Source organism: Takifugu flavidus, chromosome 6 (assembly GCF_003711565.1).
Source record: "Takifugu flavidus isolate HTHZ2018 chromosome 6, ASM371156v2, whole genome shotgun sequence".
NCBI lineage: Eukaryota > Metazoa > Chordata > Actinopteri > Tetraodontiformes > Tetraodontidae > Takifugu > Takifugu flavidus.
Window position 1 is genome coordinate 4952922 of NC_079525.1, and position 11915 is coordinate 4964836.

General features: G+C 43.5%; 1 protein-coding gene across 3 annotated transcripts in view; it reads right to left on the reverse strand.

Moving 5' to 3' along the window:
• The window catches only part of LOC130526998 (voltage-dependent T-type calcium channel subunit alpha-1I-like), a 36108-nt gene that overhangs the window by 2783 nt on the left and 21410 nt on the right, over window positions 1–11915 (reverse strand). For 2 of the 3 annotated variants that reach the window (XM_057035009.1, XM_057035010.1), the window contains 18 exons: window positions 10709–11014; window positions 10418–10518; window positions 9790–9913; window positions 9357–9425; window positions 7999–8183; window positions 7789–7915; window positions 7163–7288; window positions 6987–7076; window positions 6429–6621; window positions 5120–5271; window positions 4917–5026; window positions 4693–4826; window positions 4538–4608; window positions 2715–2793; window positions 2333–2454; window positions 1606–1887; window positions 1376–1526; window positions 58–617 (listed from right to left, as the gene is read on the reverse strand). In XM_057035009.1, the coding sequence (XP_056890989.1) occupies window positions 58–617; window positions 1376–1526; window positions 1606–1887; window positions 2333–2454; window positions 2715–2793; window positions 4538–4608; window positions 4693–4826; window positions 4917–5026; window positions 5120–5271; window positions 6429–6621; window positions 6987–7076; window positions 7163–7288; window positions 7789–7915; window positions 7999–8183; window positions 9357–9425; window positions 9790–9913; window positions 10418–10518; window positions 10709–11014 (2982 nt within the window). The remainder of the gene's footprint in view (window positions 1–57; window positions 618–1375; window positions 1527–1605; window positions 1888–2332; window positions 2455–2714; window positions 2794–4537; window positions 4609–4692; window positions 4827–4916; window positions 5027–5119; window positions 5272–6428; window positions 6622–6986; window positions 7077–7162; window positions 7289–7788; window positions 7916–7998; window positions 8184–9356; window positions 9426–9789; window positions 9914–10417; window positions 10519–10708; window positions 11015–11915) is intronic. The other variant, XM_057035011.1, reaches the window with a different exon arrangement.

Genomic DNA, 11915 nt, shown 5'->3' on the forward strand with positions numbered 1-11915 from the left:
AGGACAGGACAGGACAGGACAGGACAGGACAGGACAGGAGAGGGCACATGAACACACCTGTCTTCGTAACTGTCTGCTTGCAGAGCGGAAGGATGCTGGTCTCTTTATGACAGAACTGTCTGGGACATAGGAGGGACTCAGCTTGTTTCTGTCCTGACTGTCTTCAGGATTTAACCATTTTGAAGGACGTCTGCCGGCACTGTAGGTTGGGCTGAGTCTGAGTGAGGAGTGTCTGTCTATGCTGTGGCTGGACCTCAGTAAGGGTCTGTCAGTGTTGGGCTCTGGATTTATCCTGTAGCCGTCCATGCTGTGAGCAGAGCTCAGTCTCTGTCTTCTGATCTGATGAGCTGGGCTGAACCTGTACCCATCGATGCTATGAGCGGAGTTGAGTCTGTGCCTGTTTAACCTGCGGGCCGGACTAAACTTGCATCCCTCCATGCTGTCTGCGGGGCTGAGGCGGTGCGAGGAGTGTCTGTCGATGCTCTGGGAGGTGCTGAGAAAGATCTTTGGCCTGGAGCTGCGTCCTGACCCTAGTGAAGCGCGGCTGATGGTCGGAAGAGCTCCTGGAACCTGCAGCAGGGAGCCGCCTCCGCTGGAGCCCAGAGAGGACATCGAGCCTGCCAACAACAATGATCGTATAACTGGTTGGCAGAGACAAAAGTTCAGTTTTTGACACTGTTTTTTCTCTCCTTGATAATTTTTTCCTTTCTTTCTGCTGATTTAAATACTTGACATGGATTTGACATTTGCCCCACCATTCTGTAAGGCTTTGCGCCTTTGGAGTTATTAATATACAAATTAATTCAACATTTCAGCTTCACCTCTGATGCCTTCAGTTGGCCTCTACGTCTTGCATTTTTATTGCACCGCAAACATGAGTATGAATATTTGTCATCTTTTACCATCCAATTAAGTAAACCAAATGTTTCAAATACATTAACCCCTGATGATGGTGATTACTCTTGACGATGTTCCTTTACTCCTGTTGGTTCCTTTAATGTTTTTTCAATGCATGTAAATGGAGCTCAACTCTGTGTGTTGGGCTGTCTCGATATGATGCATTTGAGATTATAAGTAAACCTTTTGTAAATGTCCAGTAGCCTAAAAATAAGTCCAGGATGGAGCCAGCAGTAATGAGTTATGATAAAAGATAGACATGTGATTCACAGGCATAAAGTAGTCTTTTCTATTTGTCTGTAATATTAAAATAAATCTCCTTGCAATAATCATGACTATAATCAAAGGATGCTTCATGCAACATCTCAGCTACTTCTTTGTTATTTATAGAATTAATCATCTTTACAACAGCCAGTAAGTGGTTTAAGCACAGAAAAATCTGCCTCTTCTTTTAATTGGCTATTACCGTCCAAACTACCTGAGTAGCTGTAGCTGACATAAGCCTCATGGCCAATGGGAGGATAAGGAGAGCATCTGAGTGGTTGAGGGTAGTTGTCGCTGGGGAGAGATAGCATGCGTCCCATGCTCAGCAGGTTGCCATGGGAACACTCCTCATCTTCAAGCTGCACCTGCCATATGATATCAGCACCGCTGTCATTGCTATATTCTCTACCCCCTCACGCGTCCCCAAATGTGACGTTCTGCTACCTGCGCAGGTGCTTCCATGTTAGGCCCCAAGTCTCCACCCACAGATGCGGCAGCGAGGCGTTGGCTGGCCTCCTCCTTCTCTCTCAACTCTGCTTTCTCCTCCATCTCCTCCAGCTGGGCCTCCTTGTTGCTGTCCTCCAGGTGCTTCATCAGGACGGCCACGACCACATTGACGAGTACGAACTGAGCGGTGAGCACAAAGGTGACAAAGTAGACGGGCGAGATGAAGGGAAGGTACGTGAGGCAGTGGCGATCCAGAGGGCGACACTCTCGCAGCGTGTCCTGGAAAATGTGGGAAAGCGCACAGAAATTATTCAGCAATTAATGAAATATATAACAGATATGGGATTAAAGTGATGCTCAGGAATAATCATTTAGGGTATGCTGCAACTCCCCATTTCTCCACCAGGAGGAGGTGTTGTTCTGAATGTGAAAGATCAAATATAGCCTCCTAACCCTCAGCTCTTTGTTTAACATAAACACACAGATCATTTCTCAGTCATTAAAACATAAATTCTGCTTCTAAGTATGCCCAAGTTGGCCAATCTAAATCTACCTACATTATACTTTCTTTAATTTAGTTTCTAGTGTGAACTATACACAGTAACAGAGTATGTGGGGTGTTTACATTTTTCTCCTTGAAGTAAGTCTACCACAAAAATTGACTGCCTCCATTCCTAAATTTAAAAAAAAATCCTACATTTGCAGGTAGATAAATAAAAAAAACCTTCATAATCCCATTCCAGTTGTCTCCCGTAGAGACCCTGAAGAGGGTGAGGAACGCCATGCCAAAGTTGTCAAAGGTAGCGTGCCGACTAAGCCCCTCACATGGGTTATTGTCCGAGCACTCTGAAAGAGGACAAAAAATAAGAAAAAAAATGCATCTTACGGCTGTGGGAATGCAAGAGGGAAGGATAAGAGGACAGAAGAAAGAGAACAGTGTGTAGATGAGACCAGATTAAAAATAAACAAAGCTAATGTATGTAACAACAAAATTTATGCACATTATGTAATCTGGGGGGGTTTCACCAGTGTCAGCGGAAGCGCACGTATCCACATGCACGCACTCACAGGCACATGCATGCACGTACACGCAAACACACACTAACCCAGTTTTCCAAAGAGCTCAACTCCCAGAGCAGCATAGATGAAGAACAGCAACATGAAGAGCAGACCCAGATTCCCCACCTAGACAGACATATTACAGATATATAGTGATGCACAGAAAAAAAGACCCTTACAGCATACATAGGAGTCACAAACATGCACACACAAAGAAAGAAGCCATTGAGGGAGAAACTTTGTTTTAATGTTTACTATATTTAAAAAGCTATTGTGAACCATCACAATGCCTTAAGTGGAATCGTACAGCTCTGCATTCGCAGCACTTTTTATTCTCTCCCCTTAATATTGGGTATTTCACAGGGATTTGATGGCAGGCAGTAGGAACACGCCCAATTAGATGATGATAAACACACTGAAACACCCGAAGGATAATCCCCAGTCACTCCACAATTACCATTTATGGGCAGTTGGCAGTGAACTGGTAAAGAATCTCCTCCTGTTTGTAACACCTGCTCAGCTGCACAGGAGACCGATAAGAAAATTATGATAGAATTAATCACTTGGGTGTTTTTTTGGAAGCAGGAGCAGCCGCTAAAATGCCCTCGGTAATGTCTTCTGGTGCTTCTTACGTTTTTCATCTATACCCTTTATCATTCTGGAGGTCCTCTGATGCTCCGCACAACCCTGGGGCAGAAATCTGTAAGCAGAGCTAATATCTTTTTTAAAATTTTTCATTCCCAGTTGGAGCTCACTTGCTTTAATAGTTGGTTGCACAGCATCCCTGTGGAGGGAACCGTGGTCTGTTGCTGATTGCTGCAGCTACACCAATCCGCCGAGAGATTAAAATCACTTATGATTATCTTGTTTCTGTGAAAGAGTCTTGTGACTCCATTATCGCAGAGAGCAAGTAAGTGTGGCAATTATTTTGGCATTTTGATAAACATTCACGCAAGGGTTAAGTAGGAGAAATAGACAATTATTAGCCAATGGCCGATTACAGCATCACCTTTCTTTTTCCTTTAAGACCATTCTGATGCAGCACATTATCAGGTTTGTGAGGTGAGCCAGTATAATGAGGTGTCTCTCATTATACTGGCTCACCTCACCATTATTTCCCGTAGAATATTTGTGTCAACAAAAACAATAAATCTGCCCTTGCAGTTTTTGGCCCAGGAGGCCACTTATAATTGGTTTGGTCTAAATATGTACATTATTTCAATTGTGCTTTAGCACTTTACACGTAAAAGTCAAGTTATCTTTTTACGTAATATTGTCCGGTTTCTCAAAATACCATATAATCTCACGACACGCTGACGTGATCCGGGGCTCTAATGCTAATGAGCGTTTCGTGTTCTTCACACATCTAAAATTAAACACTGCTTAAATGTCCCAGTGCTGTACAGGAGATGTGGGGGAGAAAAACTGCATCACATAGCAATTTACTCCACATACACATATTTTTTTTGGGCAGCTTGTGACTTTGTGTTCTGCAGCATCGACTCAGAGGAGAAACACTGAGCGTGATAAGTTGTCAGGTTTTTGCAAGTCAACTCAAACTATACCTAAGAAGCTGTGCTGTCGTCTTTTTGACGCAATTTCCGAGCAGATTTCATTCTCCCAATTATTCTGTTTATCTTCACAGATACCCAGTGGCAAAACAATTAAAGCACGCTTTGAAGATATGAATACAATGGCGGATTAGCAGCCGCGCTGATAATTTTCAGCTCTTAGTATTGAGATGATGTTGCTTATTTGGGTTAAACAGTTCGCTTGGGGAGCCAGGAAGGAAGTGAAATCTCGTTAGTTGACAAAGAGCTAACATTCAAAGACACGACTTGTACTCTGCAGCTTTCGGGCCGTGTGTTACCTGAGGCAGCGCTTGGATAACTGTGTCCAACAGAGCTCTCATTCCCGTGGCCATCTTCAACAGCTTCAACACTGAAACATTACATGGCGACATCAGCCAGACAGCACGTGTTTCCGTGTATTTGTGCCTCACAGCGCGTGTGTATGCATGCATGCCTCGTGTTATCCTTAGGACTCTCATGATGCGTATGATGGTTGGGTTGATGGGGAGGGAAGCGTTTAAGTCTATTTCCTCCAACGTGATTCCCATGATCGACAACAATACGATGGCAAGGTCCAACTGGTTCCATCTTGATAAAAAAAGAAACCCCAAACATTTATTTATTATACCTCATCCCCTGTTGTGTGATAGTAGTTGTGTTAAATAAGAGCGTGAGTACCTTTCCTTGAAAAAACGCCGCAGGCCAAAAGCAACGAGTTTGAGAATCGCCTCGATGACAAAAACCACAGTAAAGACGTAGTTGCAATACTTCAGTATCTCCTCAAAGTACTGCAGAACATACAGGCACACACTCACAGTTGCTGTACTTTACTTCATTACTATGGTTCTAGGGCAAGAAGCAGAGGGTGTTACCATGGTTACCTTGGGCTGGTTGTAGTGCTCCATGCTCATGGTGATGAGGTTTGTGAAGATGATGATTGTGATGAAAAGATCCAGGTAGTTGCTGGTGCACACGGTGTGTATGGAGCGGCGCCATGGGGCGTAATCAGCGTAATACGGCTTCTCCTGGGCCTCTGCATCATGCACACACACACACACACACACACACGGAGGACAGTTACGAGAAAAGTGAGAGCGGACTATGAAGTCACTGATGAAGTGTGTGCCAAGAGGTTCATTGCTGTGTCTGTTCATATGTGTGTGTTGAGGAAAAAGTGCCACCTCAGGATTTCAGTCCTATCCATCACTTTCACTGTGCGCACGCACGCACACCACAGAGCACCTCAAGGTGTCTTTGAGCAGAAACCCTCACTGTCTGTTATAACTGACTAAAGAAAAAAACCCAAAGGGAGAGAAAAAAAACTTTGAAGAGAGGACCAAATGCAAAATTAGTGCGACAGGAGGATAAAAGGCATGTTTCTTGTGGAATTCAGTGTGCCTGAAGCATGTTATGGGCACTCATTATACATGCATTCGTATAATGTGCACGTGCATAAAAGAGGTTTATCTATGTATTGTCACATCTACAATATGATAAACTATAAAGACACCGACTCCTTTTGTGTGTTTAGTGCTGAAATGATCACCTCTCAGGGACATATTGTATCAGGGCCACACTATTTGATGTTAATAAAATGCTGTCCCCCCCCCCCCTCCTCAGCACAGCAGGGGGTTATAACTGAGTAATGAACACCGGATCTTACTTAGCAAACCAAAATCTTATGGTTCCATGTTCACATTTCTGAAATTGTAAATGTTCATGGACACATTTCAGAATGGGATTCTGTGAAAAACATATTTGCATTTCAATACTTTTCTGACTGCATTTAATCTTCTTTTTTTTTTTTTTTTTTACAGCTCTAGCCGGGGGGGGGGGGGGACCCCAGAAGCAGATCTGCAAGTTATTCATTCAGTGTGTCCAATAATTTGTCAGCTTATTAAAATAATTATTCTATACCAAACTCTGGGCATAAAGTACTGGCCATGTTATTGTAAACTTAACAACTCACAAATTGGAATTACACAACCCTGATATGGCTTGACAAAGATCCAAATGTTCATTTCTGGCAGCTCCAGTAGGACCTGAATGAACGGGACTACTGGAGCAGCCTCTTCCCAGCTGGTACTAAACATTGTTTTATTAAATGTGCGAAAATCGAAAAGTATTAATGTTGCGAAATTCGCATATGTTTGCCATGCAGTATCTGGCACCCCCCCTCCCCATTCTCACTCCTTCTCCTCTTCTCCAAGCGCTTTTGTCGTTTCTCCTCCCTCAGCCGCGCCTCCTCCTCCTCCTGCTGCTGCCGACACTTATGAAAGTTTTCCACCACCACGCCAACAAACATGTTGAGCACGAAGAAGCTGACGATGAGGAGGAAGGAGATGAAAAACAGCAGCATCCAGGGATCGTGGTTCCTTTTTGGCTACAGGGAGGCAAAAAGGCGGGGGTTGGGAGGAGTACGGAGTGACAAAAGAGGGTGAGGGAGGAGAAGATAAGATGAGGAGAGAGCACAAACAAGACAATGCAAATCCTGAGTCAGCAGGAGCACTGTCAACTCACATCTGTGCATCTGCCTGCTTTTTTCCCCCCATACACAATCCTTTTCTACTGAAAAATCCCCCATCCTACTCGAAGCAAGCGTGTTCACTGCTGCCTGAGAGTCATATTAAACAGCACCAAAAACACAGATACCACACTTCATAATGTTAACTGGACGAATTCCCCATATTCCTTTTACACTTCCTAGAAGCTATTCCTCTTTGTGTATGCATTTGTGTGTGTGTTCACCTGCTGGTCCACCCCAACGGCATCCAGGCCGTCATACATGATGCTGACCCATCCGTCCTTACACGACAGCACAAACAGTGACATCAGCGCCTACAAGATTGAGACACCACCACACAGTCAAGTCCTCTGTGAGAGCAGGTGTCAGGGCCACATGCATGTCTGTGTGCGCGCCAAACCTGCCCCAGGTTGTCAAAGTTGTACTTCCGCCGAATCCAGCGATACCCTGCTCCCAGACACTGCGTTTTATTGATGATGTTGCTCACATCAAGCCCATCGCAGTAGTAAAATTTTCCTTTAAACAGCTGCACACACAGAAGGAATCAGCGCAAAGGCCCAATGATATCACTTAGGTAAGATATCATCAGGTAGGGGTCATTTTCTACTCAGGTAATGTTTTCTAATTGGCACAAAATTGACTAGAACTAAAGGAAGTACTACAAAAAAATATGATTCAACCATTAAAAATGTTACTGACACTTTAATATCCAGAGTGGTAGCAATAATAAGGAGGAAGCTGCTAGTCAGTCAGCACGTTGCTTCCTTGCTTAACCGAAAACAACCGGTTTTAAATAATTAAAAGTTTATCTGTGTTTTAATTGTTTTTACACAGAGGCATAATCAGCACCTAATTTGCATATCCTCCAGATTTCTCTTGTCCCCAAGCATTTTACATCATTTCAGACGTTTGCCTCATCAGAACAAACAAACAAATTGAAAAAATATTAAGGTTTGGACATGGACCACTAGAAAAAGAGCATTTATAGTTTAAATACAGTACTAAATGGAAAGTGAAAATGCTCACCTGAACTCCTAGAATTCCAAAGACAATAAAAAAAGCACAGCAGATGAGGACAATATTCCCAATGGGCCTTAAAGATGTGATCAAAGTCTCCACCACCAGTTTTAAGCCCGGTGCTCGGCTTATCACCCTGCAACACACACGGCCACAGTCAGGCTAAATAAGATTGCATTTGATTCAAGAACACCTGAGAAACTGTTAAGGACTCTTAACCTCAGTGGTCGCAGTGTTCGAAGTAACCGGAGCACACGGAGGATTCCGAAGATTCGATTTCCACCTGCTGATGCGACGGAGACCAGGATGTCCACGAGCGACACAAACACCAGCAGTCCGTCCAAGATGTTCCAGCTGCTCTGCAGGTACACACTGTGTCCAAAGTACAGGCCCATAGCTACCACCTACACAGGCACCCAAAAATTACAACTAGTAAAAACCTATGAAGCATAAAATTAAAGCTGTTTTGATTCCCCACCAGTCAGAAAACAACTTTCACTGTGCACTTGGAAAGGTTTCAGACACCTTGGAGTTTTTTTCTGTTCTTTTTTTAGCTTCGGGGGCCCTCTGTTCCTCTTGATCATCTTTGACATGTTTTACCCTGTGGTGAATCCAACTGATTGGACATGATTTGGAAAGACACACACCTGTCTATATACTCTGGCAATCAGAGTAAAAATCAAGTCATGTGGGCAAAAACCTCCCTCCAGAGCTCAGACACAGGACCATGAGAAGCTACAGGAGTAGGTTACAAAACAAAATGTTGACCAAACCAAGCAATTTGGTGAAAAGGTTTTGCTTAAGAGATGTGACCAAGAACCCATTGACTACTCTGGCTGAGCTCCAGACACACTAGGAGAAAGTTCCAGAAGGTCAACTGTCACTGCAGCAGACCATCAATCAGAGTTTTATAGCAACGTATCCAGCCAGAAACGTCTCCTCAGTTAAAGATGCATTAAGTTCACCTGGAGTTTGTGGGGGAAAAGAAATCCCCTAAAAAAAACTCTCAAAGGACTGTGAAGAATGGAGCCAATATTACATTTTTTGGCCTTATCACTAAGCATCACGTTTGGTGAAAACCAGGCACCATTCATCACCTGCTCAGTACCACTCTACAGTGATGCACGGAGAGGGCAGCATGTTGCTGTGGGGGTGTTTTTCTGCAAATGGGACAGAGACACCGGTCAGGGTTGCGAGAACGCTGAAAGGAGATACTTTATTTATTTTTATTTTTTTAAAAGAAAAGATCCAGGGAGCTCAAAGATGGAGCTGAAGGGTCACCTTCCAACAGCACAGTAACTTTAAACACAACCAAAATGACAGAAGAGTGTCTCAGAGACAACATTCATCCCTGTTAAGATGTTTGGGTTTAAGCAAACATCTTAACAAGCCCTAAAACTGACAGCCCAATGACAGCCTCTTCCAACCTGACAGAGTTTAGGATTAAGAATTAATTATTAATTTTAACTGAAGTGTAAAAATTAAAAAGGGTCTGAAAACCTTCTGAACACATTCAATGCAATAAGTGAAAATGAGCTGGCAGTGAAGAGCTCAAGAAAACCCATTATTTTGCATACCTTTATCATCATTTCACCCACGAAGATCACAGTGAAGATGTAATTGGAAACACTGAGGAATACCCGCTCCTGTCACACACACACACACACACACACACACACACACACACACACACACACACCACACACACACACACACACACACACACACACAGTGAGATGTGAGCAGTCATTTTAAGGGGTCCCGTGTGGATTCAGCTTTGATTCTAGAGTCAAACTGCAGCGTGTTACATAACGAGCAAGAAACAAATCCATTACAACTGTAGTAGAAAAACAGTGAGAACAGCACATGCTCCTATTCTCCTAGTGATATGGTCTTCTCCCGCACATGTGAGTACCGACGATGTCTTAAACTTCGTAGGTAAAGACATATAGTTTTGCTGTAAACCTGTGAGCACTGGGTCTGAACATATGACTGCAGGTGTGATGTTACCGTGCTGTTGGGCTGTATGTCAGGTCTCTCCAGAGCAATCGTTATGCAGTTCAGGAAGATGAACAGCAGAATGACATGATCAAACATCTTATGACCTATGACCCTCTGACACCACAACCTGAACCTGAAGAGAAAAGAAAAGACAGAAGTAAATCAACTGAGACACTGGAAGGTGGGTGGTGTGGCAACGAGATTCCTATTACGGATGTGTATAAACAGGAAGCTGTCAACAGGCACCAAAAGTTGCACTATTGTGTGAAACATAAATAGGACCTCAAATTTGCTGAATACTACACATTTAGTCAAATCCACAGCCCAGTAATGTAAATGTGTGTTTGTGTGTAGGAAGGATGCAGCTGAAAGTGACAGACCCAGGGTTATCTACTCAGTCCAGGACTGATGTTAATACCAAATGTGTACTGGAACCATTTTTCCACTTGACCAGATTTAGTTGATAAGTGAAAATTGTGTTACTAAGCTCAAGTCTATCTTTCACACATGCTGGCGTTAAAGCCCCATCAACCACTCCAGTGGACATTGGGACCTGTGTGTGTGTGTGTGTGTGTGTGTGTGTGTGTGTGTGTGTGTGTATTACAAAGAAAAAGAGAAAGAGAGAGAGAGAATTTACTTGTTGTGCGGACCAAACAGATATAAAGACCACTCTTCATGGTCCAAGCACCACTGAGGTTCATATGGCTCCAGCAGCCTCTTCAGCTTCTTACACACACTCTGTGAACACAAACATGTTCAACTTTATAGATTTTACATTGTTGCTCAGTAACTCCACGTCAGAAATGGTGCGAAATGACTGTGTCCGGTCTGTGTCCAACATCAGAGCACACAAATGCTTAAGTGCAATGTTGTGAATAACAATGAATCAAATTGGTGTTTTTAGGGCCACAAACTCAGAAGACCTCACCTCCTCAATCTCATCATCTTCCTGATCACTGTGATAATGTGCAGTCAGGGGAGCGTCCTCACAGCACTGGTCAGGGAGGTGAAAGGTGGTGCCATTGCAGTCGGGTAGGTGAAGCACAGGCACCTGCAGGTACTCTGGCTGGTCCAGAGAATGCTCCCTGCTGCCAGGGTTGGAGTATGTGTCAGACAGGAGAGACTCCATCTCACCTGACTGGCTCCTCCTGTGGAGGCTGGGTGCTCGGCTGATGCTAGTCCAGCTGGATCGCCGACTCTCTGGCCCACTGTCCCACAGAGACTGTGTTGATACCTGAAAACAAAGGATTTGTGAGATTACCATCATGAATGTTACTAGATGAAACCAGCAGAGGTGCTGTTGAGGATTGTTTTAATCACCCATCCTCAAGGTGTGTAGCGCTGGCAACTCTCGGTTCTCACCAGAGGTATTCTGCTCACATTAACAACGTCATCACCATTAATCGTGTACAGACCAAATACTTCTGATTTTATAGTTCGAATGAAAAGTGAAGTGAAAAAACCCTATACAGCCCATGATTTCAGCTTCACTATTTGTTCCAGTCCTCAAGGTGTGGGTGTTTACTGCATTAAGGGCTTACAATGTATAGTGGCCTGGTGCATTCGACTATTGATGAACTAACTATAGTATTTCAGCAGCTTTCAAAGACATTTAATTTATCCTCTTCCCACATAGCAACACATCAGCAAACTGTGCTTTCAGTTCAGTAGGAACCAAGATGTGGGTTCGGATTGATATGTACTATATATAAGTTCAAGGGAAAAAAGCCGCCAATTTTTTGCACATTTTCTACGATACCACTGATGTTCTTTATACATAAAAACATTGTAAGAACAAAACTTTCAGGACCCGTTCAGCTGCATAACACAAAGGGATTTGGGTTTCAGTCCTGCTGAAACCGTTGAGCGTTATCCTCTCTTAGATTTTGGTAACAGCAAAGAACAAACGAGGTCTAGACTACATAACGACAGCGCCGCAAATAACATCAAAATGACAAAAATATGTATGTAAAAGAAGGATTCCTGAATAAAAATGAAAACTGTGCTTGTTAACATTCATATCAACACATCAACAAACGTTAGTTAAAAAAAGACACCCTAGGTTTTTTGCATATGCTGCCCAAATTCCCCTGAGAAAACACCCAGATAAAGACAGAGCAGCAACACTGACAGCA